Source organism: Rhinopithecus bieti, unplaced genomic scaffold, assembly GCF_001698545.2.
Source record: "Rhinopithecus bieti isolate Rb0 unplaced genomic scaffold, ASM169854v2 scaffold_7985, whole genome shotgun sequence".
Classification (NCBI taxonomy): Eukaryota; Metazoa; Chordata; class Mammalia; order Primates; family Cercopithecidae; genus Rhinopithecus; species Rhinopithecus bieti.
In genome coordinates, this window is record NW_016805762.1 from 423,654 (window position 1) to 443,055 (window position 19,402).

General features: G+C 35.3%; 2 protein-coding genes across 5 annotated transcripts in view; one reads left to right on the plus strand and one right to left on the minus strand.

The window, feature by feature from the left end:
- Positions 1-10,835, plus strand: part of CLGN (calmegin) — a 32,655-nt gene extending 21,820 nt beyond the window's left edge. The window contains exons 8-15 of one of the 2 annotated variants that reach the window (XM_017873645.1): positions 71-260; positions 2,770-2,883; positions 3,001-3,151; positions 4,923-5,138; positions 6,589-6,714; positions 6,925-7,084; positions 8,570-8,670; positions 9,987-10,835. In XM_017873645.1, coding sequence (XP_017729134.1) covers positions 71-260; positions 2,770-2,883; positions 3,001-3,151; positions 4,923-5,138; positions 6,589-6,714; positions 6,925-7,084; positions 8,570-8,670; positions 9,987-10,067 — 1,139 coding nt within the window. In that variant the 3' untranslated portion in view covers positions 10,068-10,835. The remainder of the gene's footprint in view (positions 1-70; positions 261-2,769; positions 2,884-3,000; positions 3,152-4,922; positions 5,139-6,588; positions 6,715-6,924; positions 7,085-8,569; positions 8,671-9,986) is intronic. The other variant, XM_017873646.1, reaches the window with a different exon arrangement.
- A 6,214-nt stretch (positions 10,836-17,049) lies between these two features.
- The window catches only part of SCOC (short coiled-coil protein), a 46,226-nt gene continuing 43,873 nt past the window's right edge, over positions 17,050-19,402 (minus strand). For 2 of the 3 annotated variants that reach the window (XM_017873657.1, XM_017873660.1), the window contains one exon: positions 17,051-18,646. In XM_017873657.1, the coding sequence (XP_017729146.1) occupies positions 18,504-18,646 (143 nt within the window). In that variant the 3' untranslated portion in view covers positions 17,051-18,503. Of the gene's footprint in view, positions 18,647-19,402 lie in introns of all 3 variants that reach the window. The other variant, XM_017873658.1, reaches the window with a different exon arrangement.

Genomic DNA, 19,402 nt, shown 5'->3' on the forward strand with positions numbered 1-19,402 from the left:
GTTACATTATTTAGAAGATTATCTTTAAAGTGTACATCAAAATGATAACTATATTTAAATTTGTCCTTAGTGATGAATCCAGATGACACATTTGAGGTGTTAGTTGATCAAACAGTTGTAAATAAAGGAAGCCTCCTAGAGGATGTGGTTCCTCCTATCAACCCCCCCAAAGAAATTGAAGATCCCAGTGACAAAAAACCTGAAGAATGGGATGAAAGAGCAAAAATTCCTGATCCTTGTGCCGTCAAACCAGAAGACTGGTAAGCAAATAATTCGGTAGCAAAGCACTATTTGGCATAACTAGGTAACGAAACAACATGTAAGTGAAGTTTACAGCCAATGAAGTTTATTGTTTTAAACATCAGAACTACTTATGTTTAGTATTTTGGGTGAAATATATTCTAAAATAGATTTTACACTTCCCTCCCTGTTAATATTTTTTTATTTCTATTGATAATGATGTTGCATTTTTCAATATATGTTTATTTGTTATGTTTTCATTGCTGTGGATAAAAAATTTCACAAATCCAAAATATCAGTGCTTTAATTTTCAGTCCTAGTTTGATCTTTATTGTACGTATGTGAGAGGCCAAGGTGGGCAGATTACCTGAGGTCAGGAGTTCGAAACCAGCTTGACCAACATGGCAAAACCCCATCTCTACTAAAAACACAAAAATTAGCTGGGCATGGTGGCGGGTGCCTGTAATCGCAGCTACTTGGGAGGCTGAGGCAGGAGAATTGCTTGAACCTGAAAGGCAGAGGCTGCAGTGAGCCAAGGTCGTGCCACTGCACTCCAGCCTGGTGACAGAGCAAGACTGTGTCTCAAAAAAAAAAGTACGTTTGCTCTTAAATGAGAGAAACCACATATAACTGCCTCATTCTGATTGTTGAAATGTGTTAGAATTTGTTTTACAAAGTACTAAAAGAAATGCTCCATTAAATTTTAACTTTTGGTTACTCTGAGCACTCAGAGACTCAAGATGACATTGATATCAGGCAAGCACAAATCTGTACATTTGTAGAGTTCATTATTTCTGTTCATTTTGTAATTCATTTGGAAAATCATGAAGTGGCCTCTTGTTTAAAATGTCTATCTTTCTGTAATGATGAAAACTATATTAGTAGTTCAGTACTTTATGTTTACATACTTTAGAATTTGCTAAGTGTTTTGTTTTTGTTTTTGTTTGAGACGGAGTCTTGCTCTGTCACCCAGGCTGGAGTGCAATGGCGCGATCTCGGTTCACTGCAGCCTCTGCCTCTGGGTTCAAGCAATTCTCCTGCCTCAGCCTCTTCAGTAGCTGGGATTACAGGCGTGCACCACCACACCCGGCTAATTTTTGTATTTTTAGTAGAGATGGGGTTTCACGATGTTAGTCAGGCTGGTCTCGAACTCCTGATCTCGTGATCCGCCCAGCTCAGCCTCCCAAAGTGCTGGGACTACAGGTGTGAGCCACCACGCCAGCCTAAGTGTTGTTTTTAAAATGAAAATACTAGAATTAAATAAGCGGGGTTTAAAAAATTATATTGGAATAGGGAAGAACTTTCCAAATATGACATAAAATCCAAGAATCCTGTAAAAATAAGTTCAACGACATGAAAATAAGTGATTTGTATATTGCAAAAAAAAAAAAAACCTTCCCTAAACTATATTAAAAAACACACAAGAACCAGGAAAATTATTTTCAATCATATAACTGACAGAGAGCTAATTTCTTAATATAAAGGTGATGAGCTAAGAAAAAATAGTTTTTATATATCACTTATGCTACTAAATGTACATTCAAAGTTCAGTGAGATACCATTTTTCACCTATCACATGGGCAAAAATCAAGAAGTTTGGTAACACTCTTCACAAGGACAGGAGAAAATAAGTACTTTTGCATGCTGCTGGTAGAACTGGAAATGGAGTGTAACCATTATAGAAAGTAATTTGGATGCTACTATCAAAATTTAAAATGTCCATAATCTTAACAATTATATTTTCACAGATAAGAAATGGCATATATTCTAGGACATTCACTATAGCATTGTTTGTATTAATAATAGTAAAATTTTGGAAACACTAAATGTCCTCCAAGAGGAGATAAACTAAATAAATTATGGTATATCCTCAAGTAGAAAACTATGCAGCTGTTAAGAATGAAGCCATATATATATATATATATATGTATGTGTGTGTGTGTGTGTGTATATATATATGCTCCAGCCAGGCATGAGCATGGTGGCTCTCTCTACTAAAAATACAAAAACTTAGCCAGGCGTGGTGGCAAGTGCCTGTAATCCCTACTCTGGAGGCTGAGGCAGGAAAATTGCTTGAACCCAGAAGGCAGAGGTTGCAGTGAGCCGAGGTCGCACTATTGCAATCCAGCCTGGGCAACAAGAGCGAGACTCCATCTCAAGCGAAAAAACAATAATAATAATGGAGCTCCTAGAACAGTCTTGACACATAGTAAGCATGCAATATATATTTGATGAATGAGTTTTTAAGTAACAAAAGCAAGGTCTAATATATTATGTATAGAATGCTATCATTTGTATTAAAAAAAGAATGTATACATGTGTGCATGTATGCATAGAGCACAACGGGGAATATGTACCAAAAATTGGCAAGTTAGCAGAAGATTTAGGTAGGTGGTAGATGAGGACAAATAACAGGCACAAACAAAAGGGAGGGAAATAATTTTATGTGGTACCTTCTGAGTGTTGTAACATATGCATTTTTAAACTTTTTGAATAATTAGTAATTAATATAAAACATTGTATTTACAGGGATGAAAGTGAACCTGCCCAAATAGAAGATTCAAGTGCTGTTAAACCTGCTGGCTGGCTTGATGATGAACCAAAATTTATCCATGATCCTAATGCTGAAAAACCTGATGACTGGTAAGCACTTTTCATCTTCAAATGTCGATTTTAAATGTTTCTTACCTGCATTTTTGTTACTAGTTTATATGACTGATCTGAGACTTGAGGTTACTGTATTTGCTTTAATATCCTAAGGAATGAAGACATGGATGGAGAATGGGAGGCACCTCAGATTCTTAATCCAGCATGTCGGATTGGGTGTGGTGAGTGGAAACCTCCCATGATAGATAACCCAAAATACAAAGGAGTATGGAGACCTCCACTGGTCGATAATCCTACCTACCAGGTAACAACCGCTTGTTCCAATTCTTTAGTGAAGTTAAAAAGGTTGTGATCTTTTCTGTTTAAATATCTAATTATCTATGTTAACTTTTGGAAGTTTCATTTTTAAGATGTCAGAGAAAATAGACCCCAACTAATTTATATTTTAAAAGTAGAGCATCAATTATTTAATTTTCTGGGGAAATAAATCACTTCATACTATATTCTTCCTGAATTATCAGTTGATGTTCACTTTGAAATAAAGTTCTATTTTAGAAGTAAATATAAGAAGTAAATTCTGATCAAATAGACATACATTGTACATTTTAGTAATTAATGCCTGTGCTTAATTAATGTACTTATTCTTTAGTATTATTAAAATTCTGATTTTTGGCCGGGCACAGTGGCTCACGCCTGTAATCCCAGCACTTTGGGAGTCTGAGGCGGGCGGATCACGAGGTCAGGAGATGGAGACCACCCTGGCCAACATGGTGAAACCCCATCTCCACTAAAAGTACAAAAAATTAGCTGGGCATGGTGGTGCACACGTGTAGTCCCAGCTACTCAGGAGGCTAAGGCAGGGGAATCTCTTGAACCCTGGAGGTGGAGATTGCAGTGAGTTGAGATCGCGCCACTGCACTCCAGCCTGGCAACAGAGCAAAACTCAAAAAAAAAAAAAGAAAGAAAAGAAAAAAAAAAACCCTGGTGCGGTCTTGACTCACTGCAACCTCTGCCTCCCGGGCTCAAGCGATTCTCCTGCTTCAGCCTCCCAAGTAGCTGAGATTACAGGTGCGCCCCAGCACACCTGGCTAATTTTTGTATTTTAGTGGAGACGGGGTTTCACCATGTTGGCCAGGCTGGTCTCGAACTCCTGACCTCGTGATCTGCCCACCTGGGCATCCCAAAGTGCTCGGGTTAGAGAAGTAAGCCACCGAGCCCGGATTTTTTTCTGATATCAGTCAGACATCTTTTGAGTGTACCTAGCTTTTTATATTAAAAGTTTCTATGTTATCCACTTAACCCTCTAGTTTTATCTTTGTAATTATTTATGGACACGTTCTAACATTATATATATGCAGTTTCATATTCTAATTACTCACTGTAGTTTTTATTAAAAGCATTTAACACAAAATATTTATTTTGGTAAATATTGTTTAATGTCTGTCTCTTTTATTCTACTTTAAACTCCCTAATACAAGAACCATGTATGTCTCCATCATCTGGCATAGTGCCTGGTCCAGAATACATACATGTGATGGCGGAGTGACTCAGTGAGCAATGATATTGTTGAATGTATTTGATTTAATTGACAGTTTAATCATTTAAGATCTAATGGAAGTTTTATGTTGAGTAGTTGTGCTGAGATTCAACCATACCTGATTAATGATGTCTGTCATGGGTATATGTTAAATGGAGTAACTCCATTTTTGCTATACAATAATCTTTCTGATTTGGACAACTTGAGTAACATTTTGTGATGAATAACTTTACTAAATCTAAAAATTTGTCTAAAATAGACAAATTGTGAAATTTATTCACGTTTCTGTTTATGTTGGATTTTCCCTTTTCCTTTTTTTGCAGAATTTAAAATCATTATCCCTCATAGGAAACATCGTGTACACAGCAAAAAGAAACAAGATTTTATTTTCAGTATATTACTAATAAATTAATATCAGTTAAAGTTTTCTTTTTTCCAGTTAGCATTGTGAATTTCATTCAACAGCAGCTATTTATTAAGCAGCATTTATAATGAAGTTATTTTATTTGAAAATGTCTTCAATAACTTTTTCTTCCAGGGAATCTGGAGTCCTCGAAAAATTCCTAATCCAGATTATTTCGAAGATGATCATCCATTTCTTCTGACTTCTTTTAGTGCTCTTGGTTTAGAGCTTTGGTCTATGACCGCTGATATCTACTTTGATAATTTTATTATCTGTTCGGAAAAGGAAGTAGCAGATCACTGGGCTGCAGATGGTTGGAGATGGAAAATAATGATAGCAAACGCTAATGAGGTATGGTGTTGACCAATAGCAGTAGTGATATAACTATGAATAATGATAATAAGATTTGGTCTTGGTTGTAGGTTATTCAAATGGCTCTTTTAAAGGCAAATAAATGTTCAATAATTACTAAATGCCAAGGAAATGTGTTTGAATAAGTTTATGCAGACAAAACATTTTGCTTTTTATGTTACTTCATTATGAACTACATATGCATATGTAAGTCCTCATTTTATTCATTGAATTATAATATCTCTAATGGGATTTAATGCTTATTTACTGTTTATAGAAGAAGACTATTTAATATCTTTGTCATCTTGCCAATTCAAGACCTAAGTGATAATGATAATCTAAATATTACTGTTTGTTTATTTTAACTATTTTTTACTTAGAGGAATGTACAAAGAATTTATATTTTAACATTATTAAATTCTGTTCCAGTTTTTTCCCAAAATCTTTAACACTGTTTAGAAAAGGTTAAGCTAAATAATTTCAACACAATGCATCTTAGAAAATGTATCTTTAAATTCAGTTGCTATAAAGAAAATTCTTACCTTACATTTGGTTCCTTGGGTCACCAGTGAAAACCATCAAAAGAGTAGGTAAAGAGGGATTCTCGTTTTGAACCTCTTGTACCTAAAACATTTGATTTTTTAAATTTTATTTTAATAAGAGAAATAATATCCTTATTGAAGGTCTTGTATGTGACATGTGTTTATATAAAAAAGAAAACAATTCTGAGGTATGATTTTATTTTTTTTTATTTTTTTTTTATTTTTTTGAGACGGAGTCTCGCTGTGTCGCCCAGGCTGGAGTGCAGTGGCCGGATCTCAGCTCACTGCAAGCTCCACCTCCCGGGTTCCCGCCATTCTCCTGCCTCAGCCTCCAAGTAGCTGGGACTACAGGCGCCCGCCACCTCGCCCGGCTAGTTTTTTGTATTTTTTAGTAGAGACGGGGTTTCACCGTGTTAGCCAGGATGGTCTCGATCTCCTGACCTCGTGATCCGCCCGTCTCGGCCTCCCAAAGTGCTGGGATTACAGGCTTGAGCCACCGCGCCCGGCCAGCTGAGGTATGATTTTAATAAGTTCTTTAAAAGTACAGAATGAATGATCAGAGTACAGAATGAATGATCACTTCAAATAAACCAGGTAATACATCCGTAAAAGGTAGTTCTATTCTGAAATTTACCAAAAAGGAAAATTACCATTTTTCTTGCCAGTATGTTACAAGTTTCCACTTTTGTCATAACATATCTGCTGCTATCAACTCTCACTCAGTGATGCATGCTAATAATTAAATTAGACTTTACAAAGTATAAGGTGGGAAAATGAAACTTCTTTTACTTACAAGTTCATCACTCCTTAATGTAAAATGCCTGAGCAAATAAGTTTTTTGTATCTTGTGTTACCCAGTAAAGGTTTGTAAAATTTGAATTGCATTTTTGTGCTTATCTCATCTATAGCCTGGTGTATTAAAACAGTTAATGGCAGCTGCGGAAGGGCACCCATGGCTTTGGTTGATTTATCTCATAACAGCAGGAGTGCCAATAGCATTAATTACTTCATTTTGTTGGCCAAGAAAAGTAAAGGTAAAGAAAATTGATTTCCTTCAACTTTTTTCCCCAAATTTCTTATTGTTTAGGAGTTCTATAAAGTGAGCAAGTGATTCTTAAAAGTAATAAACTAAATGTCTCATAAGTTTTACTTTCATTATGTATGTTATCAATTATTGCAAAAAAAAAAAAAATCTTTTTCGAAATAGCACTCTACCTTTAGTAAAAATATGTTAACTACCACAGAAGAAATACAAAGATACAGAGTATAAGAAAACCGACATATGTATACCACAAACAAAAGGAGTACTAGAGCAAGAAGGAAAGGAAGAGAAAGCAGCCCTGGAAAAACCCATGGACCTGGAAGAGGAAAAAAAGCAAAGTGATGGTGAAATGCTTGAAAAAGGTAAGACAATAAGGGTGATTTATAATGGAGACCCTGGGTAAAGCTCATAAAACAGTATATTGCCTTGAAATAACTAGGTGTTACACTTGTTTATTATCAAGTTTATACATCTGAATCTCCCAAGAATATGTGACTATGGCAAGGAGTAATAGTCAGTCATCTGAGCAGTCACCCTGTTTATAGTTTTTGTGTTCTAGGAAGGAGATTTAAATAGTGTTCAGTTGCTTCAGAGCCTAGCAGTTATGAATCCCATAGGCCATAGCTTTTTGCAAGGATGTTTCTTGGCTCTGGGAGTATAGAAGATGAGATGGAGGGTGATAGAGGGTATATATAATGGCCTCTATAGAAAAGAAATAGATATAAAGCAGGTGATTGCAGCAACAAAATCAACACCAAGTCTTCCAACGGCTATTGTTAATCAGATGCTTATCGTATAGAATAAATAATTTAATTAATTTTCTGAAAGGATTGCTGAACCTATATCCCCTTCCCATCCTATATTAAACTCTTGAAGATGTTAGAACTGAAGTCACCATTTGGTGGCTCTCCACTGAGACCTCCTTACATGAGGTAAAAATAAAACTATTGATTTGCCCAGTGTCCCAAGTCAAATGTCTTGAAGCACAATGTTTAACTCACTTGACAAAACAGTTGACTTAAAAACACATGTGTGTCTATTTTTTTAAGAGAGAGTGTATATATATACACACATATACATGTATAAACGCATGTACATGTATGTATTAGGATCGGTATCTAAAACAACAAATACTTCAGGTTGTAAGTTTTCAGCCATATTTTTGTAACTTCTTAGTGCTTAGTATATTGATGTCTGGATCAACCTTATTTAGAGGACATTTAAGTATCAGAAGGGCCTGCTTGTATAAAGGCACTTTCACCTATACATGTAGTCCCACACTGGAACTACATGGCAGAAGTAGAGTTGATTTTTCAGCTTCCCTTTCCCCAAAGCCCATTCTTGGTGGGGTAGGAGTTTTTACTTTATATAGCTCCTAGGACATGCTTAATATATTTTGGTTAACAATGATGACAAAGGTTGGAGGTTCTGCTAAATGGAATCCTAAGGAGGGTCAATAACTGAAAAAATGCCTGATAATGTCCACAGAGAACAAACGTAAGTAAATAACATATTGAAGATTAAAAGATCACCAAAAATTAAAGGAAGTATTTCCCGAGACAGGAACACAGGAAAGATGATTATTTTTTGGTTTTCATATTACATACAGACTGAATGCTTAAGAAGTTTTTTAAACTTGTCCCCCAACTCAAATATGATGATTCATTTATAAAATTGACAATATAATGAGTATTTATAATTTTTAAAATTTTGAATGGAAGAAGTTGCTTCTAAATCTTGGAATAAATCTTGGAATTTAAATAAATCCCCTTTATTGTACTTAATACTTTTCAGTAGCAAAATTCTAATTTATTGAGTCTTTGCTTTTAATAAAATCTGTATTCTAGAAGAGGAAAGTGAACCTGAGGAAAAGAGTGAAGAAGAAATCGAAATCATAGAAGGGCAAGAAGAACGTAATAAATCAAATAAGTCTGGATCAGAGGATGAGGTAACAGAAAATAAACTGGTTTCTATGTATAGTTGTTATCCATAAAAAGTTCTTTCAGTAAAAGCACCAATCTGGTTTATGAAAGAATTTTCGCCATATTTCTCTCTATATTGTTTTCTAAGAGCCTCTATATTGTTTTTAAAACATATCCATAAGGAAGGAAAGACAAATACTATATATTGTCTCAATGCCTAGTAAAACAGTATAGAGCAAGCCTGTGACTTACAAAATATGAAGATAGAATACGTGTATCCAAAATTATGACTTTCTCATTGAAATTCTATTGAAAAGCATAATAAACACATTGTTTGAATATTTAAAAGATAATTGTCATTATTATAATTTTTATAGCTGTTGTAAAACATCCTTAATGTCTCAACATTTTACTCTCATGTTTTGAAATATTCATTCACTGGGTAGTTGAGTACTATCTGCCTGACAGGGTATTTTTCTCAAATCTTTAATGAATTTCCCCCACCCCCATCAGTCTACCCCGTTTTGTGTCCTGATATAAAAAAATGGAACTTTGCACAAGCTTTTTTTTTTTTTGTAAGTTATATGATGAGAAACCAGAGTATAATTAGACCAAGAGCTTTCTTTTTTCTTTTTCTTTTTTTTAACCCAGCATAAACCAAAAACCAGTTTTCTCTGGCCCTTAAAGAGCTGCATAGCCTTACCCCACAGAGTCACCATGCTAACATATTACATTCCAACTACGTAGGTAGGATAAAAGTACAGTTCTGCCTGCTGTTGCATGTGATTAAATTTTGTATTTTATCTATTTGAAGAAATCCTCCAAATAAATTTGCAGTTATTGTTAAGTCTTTCCTAATGTTCAATCAGTACACATACTGCTGCTGGTCTTCCTGCCCTCTGAGTTTTTATAGGGACTTTGGGGACCATTATCTAGTATGAATATCCATATTTAGGGAGATCTAGGTGAAGACAGTTTCTTCCAGAGCCAAGGTTTAAATAATCATTGTTTCTGCTGTGACTTTCTTAAAATAATACCTGCAGTCATTTACTTGAATATGTATTCTATTTACATTTATGGTACAAAACACTTTGTGTACCTTCAAAAATATCTTAATTCCATCTTTCAGTCTGTCTTTTTATGTGTATGTCTCAGTGAGCTAGAATACATCGATTTTTGTATAGCCTTGAGAAATAACTATAACTTTATTTCATATAATACCTTCATAATAGCACTTGATTGATAGCACATATATTTTAGAGAATAATAAATATATTGTTTACTACTATCTACTAGTTACTTGTTATACTAAAAGAAACCTTTTCATAATTATTTTTTCTAGATGAAAGAAGCAGATGAGAGCACAGGATCTGGAGATGGGCCAATGAAGTCAGTACGCAAAAGAAGAGTACGAAAGGACTAAACTAGATTCAATTATTTTAATTCCTGAGAGGGATGTTTGGCATTCTAAAATCAGCATGCCAGACTTGAACTTTAATCAATCTATGCACATCCTGTTTCTAATATCTAGCAACATTTTTCTTTCAGACATTTATTTTAGTCCTTCATTTCAGAGGGAAAAAAAAGCATCTTTGAAGTTAACTGGTCTTTGAATTTAGAATAAAAGTTGCACATTACATATCGGATCTAAGAGATTAATACCATTAGAAGTTACACAGTTTTAGTTGTTTGGAGATAGTTTTGGTTTGTACAGAACAAAATAATATGTAGCAGCTTCATTGCTATCAGAAAAAATCAGTTATTGGAATTTCCACTTAAATGGCTATACAACAATATAACTGGTAGTTCTATAATAAAAATGAGCATGTGTTCTGTTGTACAGAGCTAAATGCAATAAAGTTTCTGTATGGTTGTTTGATTCTATCAACAATTGAAAGTGTTGTATATGACCCACATTTACCTAGTTTGTGTCAAATTATAGTTATGGTCAGTTGTTCGCTTAAATTATAGATTCCTTTAAAGAGGTGCTTTGTTCACAAAATCACTGGATTATATTGTAGCATATTTTACATTTGAATACAAAGATAATGGGTTTTATCAAAACAAAATGATGTACAGATTTTTTTTTCAAGTTTTTATAGTTGCTTTATGCCAGAGTGGTTTAGCCCATTCACAAAATTTCTTATGCATACATTGCTATTGAAAATAAAATTTAAATATTTTTTCATCCTTAATACCCTATTTAACAGGTTATTGTTGGGGAGGCTTTATATTATTTTCCTTATTACTAAGAGATTCTAATGGCTGATTTCAATTCATCATGCTTTTATATATTTTTTTTTCTTGTTTCCAGTGGGGTTGGAATGCTTTTGTATTTTTATCTTTTTTCTTTTTTCCTGACAAGTTTCAGTCTATTTTAAGTCTGTCATCTCATCTATGAATAGCTTCAAAGCTGCCACTGAGGTGGATAGGAGCAACTATTATTATTGCTCTTCTTTTTAAATCAGTTGCCATGTCACTGGACTATATTAAAATGGAGCTGTGTTGTTCCATTTAAAATATTTTATGAAATTCTTAGGCCGGGCACGGTGGCTCAAGCCTGTAATCCCAGCACTTTGGGAGGCCGAGACGGGCGGATCACAAGGTCAGGAGATCGAGACCACCCTGGCTAATACGGTGAAACCCCGTCTCTACTAAAGAATACAAAAAACTAGCCGGGCGACGAGGCGGGCGCCTGTAGTCCCAGCTACTTGGGAGGCGGAGGCAGGAGAATGGCGTAAACCCGGGAGGCGGAGCTTGCAGTGAGCTGAGATCCGGCCACCGCACTCCAGCCTGGGCGACAGAGCCAGACTCCGTCCCAAAAAAAAAAAAAAAAAAAAAAAAGGAAATTCTTATGTCTGGGTAACAGGTTTAGACTCTGGAAGAGGATCTAAATCTTTGAGACCACAGAACTACTTGAATACTAACTACCTAGAGAACTTTCCACATGTTAGATAGGATTTTGGATTTCTTCACAGACGTACACATACCCCATCTTTGGGCAAGCCCTAAACTATTATAGGTTCCCATACAACTCCTTCCCCAGTAGGTAAATTTAGAACTTATGAATAAGGAAAATAAGTCTCTAGCTTCTGCTTTTACTGAAGGAAGCCAAACATAGCCACTAATACTATTCACTCCTTACTTCAAAGACTGAATTGAGAAAGAAAATAAGTTATTTACTCCATTGTTATACTCTGAACTTCTATAAATTGGTGGTAGAAAATCTTAATACATAGTATTTAGCCATACTTTGTATTTATTTAATATGAACTGAACACATCTTGCAAGCATTCTCCCTCTCTAGCTCACCTTGCATTTGTAGTGTAATAACCCTAGATGAGAATATTTCTGAAGGTAAAGCACTACTTCGGGAGATAACTTCTTTTTTAATTTAATGAAAACCTTCTTGCCTGGGAAGATTCTTGCATGTGAACATTTTTCTCTAAAGACTGTTTAAAGCTTGGTTTTTTTTGTTTTGAATTGTTTTGTTTACTTTCTTGGTTGCAGATTCATTTGTTTGGTTAAACTCCATGAGCTTGCAGTGGTAAAATTTGAGCAACTGAATTTGCCAAATCACTGCTAATCCCTGTGCACGTACTCCTTTGTGGATGTACCGTAACTGACAGGTTTAACAAAACTAAAACTCTAATGTATAACCTGTACTGTATCCATGCAATAGATAGTCTTTCTTAATAATCAAATGGCTTTTTCCTTTTACTCCCTAATCTGACTTTATTGTTCAAAATGACTCACATCTTATCCATAAAGGAGAGAAATAGTGTATTTTGCTTTTCTTTATTTTAGTTTGCCTTTTCAGAGGCTTTTTAACTTGATCAGTGTAAAGTAACGTCCCTTTTCTTGAATATTTTTTACTGATGGTCTTGCTTCCATTAATCATTTCTCCAGGAAAACATCATGTTTCTAGAATTAGTCTTTTTGAGGTATCAGACCACATTTGGAGGAGAAACATGATGGAACTGCTTACATGTTAAAATGAACCACTAGAAATGAATTTAATGTATTTTAAAATTTCAGAATTCTAGTCCCTAAATGGTTTTGTATTCAGTAGAAACTATTCAGAATAGTTAAAACATAAATACATTACAATCTAGGCATCTGTGAATACTGTTTTATTCTCTTTTCAATTGTGGCTATATGTTCTAACTTTAGCAGGATTTAAAGATTGTAAGATGGCTAAAGTAAGATAATTAAATCTTTTATATGTGATTAAAACATAAAAGAATTTCTGCATACATTTCAACAATTTCTTCCCCCTCAAAAGTATATAACTCCCATGTATTTCCATAGTATGAGAGCTGAGTTTTGGAAATAAAATTATCCCTTAATCTGAAAGGTCAGATATGAGGCAAATTGATGGGAAAGAGAATGCATGGACAAGTAGGGTAGTTTTAGAGAAGATGGGCAACATGACAACTGGAAAAATGGGCTTTTACCACCCAACATAGTTATCACATATTTTGTGTTTGTTAAATGAATACTTTTTTGGTAAAATTTGGGAGTATTTCCAAGTTTTAATAGCACTTAATAAGCCATCTATAATGTATACATTTTAAAACAAGATACATTATAAAATTGATTACAATGAATGTACAACTTCAGCTTCTGTTGTCTCTCAACCCACCCTTTCATAGGTCCAAAGGCCAACGGCCAACATAAAGTCCTTGTTATAGTAAATGTGCCTTTTTTGTTGTTTTTGTTTTTTGAGGAGACAGAGTCTTACTCTGTCACTCAGACTAGAGTGCAGTGGTACCGTAACTCACTGCAGCTTTGAACTCCTGGGCTCAAACAATCTTCCTACTTCAGTCTCCCGAGTAGCTGGGACTACAGGCAAGTACCGCCATGCCTGGCTAATTAAAACAAAATTTTTTTTTTGGAGAGACACGGTCTCACTATGTTGTTCAGGCTGGTCTCAAGATCCTAGGCTCAAGGAATGCCCTTGCTTTGGTGTCCCAAAGAGCTGGGAATACAGGTGTGAGCCACCACACCTAGCCTTGTAAATTTGTCTTTTAAATACCATTAATCCGATTTCAGTGAAATAAACTGCAGCTAGTTTTCTGATAAGAGTAAGAAGGAATTAAGTCTCTTCCAATTCTTAACCTTTCATATCTTCACATTATCTGTTCTTTCATGATCTACAAATGCTCTTAACAACTAATCTCTGGTATCCACTGGTAATAATTTTGGTTACATGCACATTGAAGAATCTGATGACAGCCACCACAGAGTGTTCAGGGAAAAACGAAATTTTTATTGGGCAAAGTAAAGAACAGCTTTACATTCTGAAGTTAAGATCAATTTTGCTTTTCTTTGGACCATAAAATTAATTTTAGATTTTATAATTCAACTATCATTTTCTTTTACAAAAGGACTAGATCACACGGAATAGGGACAGGAATAGAGATGCGATATTAACTGGTTGGAACTAAATGCATACATGATTTTGGTTACTTTTCTACAAAAGGTTTTGTTGCTACAATTCCATAACCAGAAATCTCTGAAAAGTGAAAGGTTTTTCCTAGCATTTTGGTAACAAAACTCACCTGGTAGCTGAGCCTGACTTTCCCAGCAAGATTTTACATATATATAGTCTTTCTTTATCCTACTTTAATACTCATTTTGCTGCAGAAATGTTAATATACTTAATTTATACGTGTTGTGCCAAACCATATTGGTGTCTGAGTTACAATATTTTATAAAATCTGAAAAACTCCAAATTCTAAAACATCTGGCCCTACAAGTTTCAGATGAGGAACTGTGATTTGTAGTAACCTGCTGTGAGTCCAAAGGGAATATAAAGAGAACACATTTTGCATAGAATGGCAGTGTCAATATTGGGGAAATTCCTCCTGGGAAACAGTGGGGAAAATGGGTGTCTTGAACTATTTGGGATGCTATAATAAAATATAGACTGGGTGGCTTATAAACAACAAATTTATTTCTCAGTTTTGGAGGCTGGAAGTCTGAGATCAGCGTTGAGGGCCCTCTCCCAGGATGCAGACTGCTGTCTTCTATGTGGCAGAAAGAGAACTCTCTGAGGTCTCTTTGCATAAGGACACAATCCCATTCACGAGGGCTTCACCCTCATTACCTAATTATCTCCCAAAGGCCCCACTTCCTAATCACCTTGGGGTTAGGATTTCAACCTAAGAATTTTGGGAGGACACATTCAGTCCATAACAAGGAGTATGCTGATTTTTCCCTACCAAATATTATTCTACCAGCATGTAAGCTAGGAAGTACTAAAGAAAAAACCATTCTGACACTTGTTAAAGCAGTAAAGAAGACTACTCAGGACTGTATGTGTTAAGACCATCATCCAATAAGGGAAAGAAACCAGGCCCAACTAACACAGCAAATACAGCTGAGGATTTATAGTCAATGAGCAGTGATGAGGTCAGTGTATGGAAAATTACTAAGTGGAGACATCAAGAGCAGGATGATTCTTGCCAGAGACAGGCCAGGTTGATGATCATATTACTGAGGATGGGATTCTCGCTAAACTGATTTAGCAGGATTTCTGCTAAAACTGGACTAGTGAAAAAGAGGGCTCAAAGGAGCCTGTCTAAAATTTGATCGAGTCTTTTCCAGAAGCTGGACACAGTCCCTGTGCACACTGTGTACCACTTATATTTCTACTGAAGAAATTATCCTGAAGTATTGCATAGCAAAAACTATATAGCATTAGCTTACCATTAACATGACAAGCAGTGGGGATATATTTTGACGCCTACTAAGCTAATAGCTCTAGTTGGAAAAAGACAGAATGTTAAATGAATTGGCTATTCCTTGCTTTCAGCAAGGTATCAAAAAATTTTGACATTTTCAAGCAGAGATGGAAGGGAATAGACCAAATTCAGATACAAGGAACCTCACAAAATTAAGCCAATTGTTTCTGAAGTCTGAATAGCAGCAAAGGTTCAAAATTATTTTTGAGGTGTGGGAGATTGGGGGAAAGCCCATGAAGACTTCTCTACCAATTGTTAAGCCAGAGGAACCCAGCCTTGCAGTGATGATCTGCATGTAACATTCCCAGTGCAATTTTATTTTCAGTTGATCTCAAGATAGCCTCCATTAAAGAAAGGCAAAAATAATACACACTTTGAGAATTTGGTCAAAAGCTTGGTTGTGGTTCCGTGGCGTATGGAATCAGAAGCATATTGATAAAAATGCTTGAGTTTTTAAGAGACTCATATTCCCAAGAAACATGAGCTTGGCCTTAAAATGCACACCAAGTTCACACCAGCAGGAAGTGGACTGTCTTCACAATTCCCAGGGAGTGAACACCCAACCTCTACTTCCGAAATAGCCATAGAAAATGGATAGGGAGTAAATTTCCAGAGGGGAAACCATGGAGTTCAACGAACAAGGGAGTCCCCTGCCAGAGATCAGAATCATGGTCGAATCAAGGAACTGCTCCACTACTAGGGACAAAATCTTCATACATCTCCCAGGAGCATTCCACAATTTTTGCATGTTTCCCTTTATTCCATTTTCCAAATTGAGACTTTTTATTTGGCCATCCTGTCCCCACTACATTATAAATGGGCAGCAGCAAGGGTGAGAGCAAATAATTTGTCTATCAGTCTAGAGATTGTCAGACTGCTAGAAGCCACATCTAAAGGGATGGACTTTATTAATAGAGATTGTGAGCTGAATCACTAGCTGGGTGAAGAGGGATTACTCTCTATGTAATGGAAGATACTTAGTAGCACAAGAAGAGCTGTGGCTGAGGCTGCTAGTGGCCACCAAAATCTTGTATTTATAGCTGGAATATGGCTTCCCAGCCATGGACTACATTTCTCAGCTCCTCTTGTATCTAGATGTAACTAAGTCTCCACACCACTGGAATATAAGAAGATATATGAACCATTTCCAGGCACAGCCCATAAAACCTTGCACATGTATACTTCCATGCTCTTTTCCTGCAAATTAGATGGGTAACCACTAGAGTGACTTGAAAGCCATGATTTAAAATGGCAGCACCATCCTCAGCCAAAGTCCCTGAGTGAACAAGGGCTACTAGCCTGCAATGCTGACCTTGGAACCACTGGTTGGGAGAGAAACTTCTGTATTTATATTCTTTATCACTGGGTCTCTTGCTAAAGTAGCTTAGCCTACCCTAAAAAATACAACTTCCTTTTTCCCTGAAGATCTTGGATCCTTTGAGTGCTTTGCTTTTGTTCTCTAAATTAATGTTTAATCGTCTATGATATTTATATTGATAACCAGTTACAGTTTTATTAATAAAAATGTTATTCCCCTAAATAATCAGTAACTGGGTACTTAAATAAGATACACTATTCTGTGGCATTGAACAACCCTGTATACACCACTAAACCTAAATACCCCATTTACTTAGGCAACTATATCAAAACACACACAACCTCTGAAATAGCTTTTTATTAAACAGCAAAGCAGAACTGCAACACAATTTAAATGTCTGTAAATTAGGTCACAAAAGGGATGCAAAATGTTTGCAGTTTCACTATTATATATTCATACAGCTAAAGTCATTCATCAACTCTTACACCAATACATAAGATTATTCCATGATTAAAAGTAGCCCAAATCTAATAACCATAAGCTATATTAGTGGATCTCTTTTCATATTATAAGATTTTAGCATTACTTCCAATATTGATTTCCTTACCAAATGGAATCTGCAAGCTAAATTTTTAAAAATTGTTAAAGGATGACTAAAACGCTTCAAACCCAGTAGCAGGGTTTACAGAAAATTCTAGAACAAGTGAGATAAAATACTGAGCAAGATAATAAGTATACATGTAAAACTCTCCCATTTTATTCACTATTCTAATACTAATACACTGTTACGGAATTTTGCAAAAGTTGCCCTGCTGGGTACGAATCAACTTAGAGACCAAACTCTTTGTAACTGTTCTCATCCAGATGTGGCTTACATAAGGGTAGTCAAACTTAATCCACTTTCATATATATTTCCCAAAAGATCTACTCTGTGCCAGAGAAAACACAAATGTGGAGTGAAAATATTTGAAGTTGGTTACTACTGTTTACCAAGTACTTTTCCACCCTATTTCCATTTTTCCTCAAAATTTTCTATTTTAAACATACACATGACCAGAAATTATATATTTTCAAATACAAAATGAGTTATTTTGTGCAAAAGAAGTTTTAACAACAAATATTCTCAAGTTAATTCAGTTTCAAAGAAAACCTTCATTTTAGCCTCCATCTATTTCCAATTAATTAAAGAGACACTAGCATTCCTATCTTAATACTAAATACACAAATGACAAACCCTAACTGAGACAGTATCTTATTTTGGTTAAGTTTCAACAATTAAAATACAGGTTACTCTCAGAGATGATTAACTATTAAAATTACTTTTACAAATGTGACACCAATTTTTTTCCTTAAGGGAAGGGAAATAGGAAGGAAGAGGCAAATGGAAAAGAGGCACAAGATGGTGGACAGGGTACATAAAGCTGTGCATTTAGTACATGATTTTGGTCACTTTTTCACAACATGGTGGTTATTTTCTTGTATATCTCACTAATCCTATAATAAAAGACAGTGCTAAACCTACAAATTCAATAAAACATTCATCTTTAAGTTTCATAAATATATGCAATTCTAATTATAAAGTCTCTACAATACATTTGCACGTTTTCATAGACTAACATAATACACAAACTTACGGAAGCCTCCTGTTATTGTGTTATTTTTGTCTACATCTGACATTTTCTTCATAAATATTCAATGAAGCCACAAAGGTACTGTAACTTTTGGAATCTATCCAAGTTTTAAAGAAAAAATGATCAGCAGCAATTCCATAAAACAGAAGGGTATCAATCCCTTACTTTCTTTTGCTTTTTGTGTCAGTTGTTTGAAAAACACTAGAAGCTGACATGAGGTTTTCTATATATTGTCCAAGAACTTGGTTTTCTGATTTTAGCTTCAGATTTTCTTCCTTAACTGCATCTACTCTTGCGGAGAGATCTTTATAAAAAACAAAAATGCCCATTATCAATATAACAATGACAATGATTCCATATTACAAAATTCTTAGGATTCATTCTTAAAAGAGATAACACAATCCTTAAATTTTAAGAATTCGGATTTTAGAGACAGCAAGGTATACAAACTGAGTGCAAATTAGTAGACAAATTCCTAAAAATACTTTACATTAGACTAAATGTTATTCTTTGTAAATAGCATTAATGTTGGGTAGTTAATTTTCAAAAAACACTTTGTTTTTAAAATGTGAATTCTGGTTCCATTTTATGTCTTATCAACATAAAACCACAACATCTTTACTAGAAATGTTTAAGATATACATCAGGTTAACACAATTGAATTCATATACTGAATACAGGCAGTCAGTTTCCAAGCAACTGATCATCTTGTAACATTATCAAGACATTCAACACATGCAGTTCCTGATGATCATATAAGAAGTTAATTCTGGCTGGGCATAGTGGCTCACGCCTGTTATCCTAGCACTTTGGGAGGCCGAGGCGGGTGGATCATGAGGTCAGGAGTTTGAGACCAGCCTGGCCAACACAGTGAAACCCTGTCTCTACTAAAAATACAAAAAATTAGCTGGGCATGGTGGTGGGCACCTGTAATCTCAGCTACTCAGGAGGCTGAGGCAGGAGAATCACTTGAACCCAGGAGGCGGAGATTGCAGGGAGCCGAGATTGCGCCATTGCACTCCAACCTGAGCGACAGGAGTGAAACTCCATCTCAAAAAAA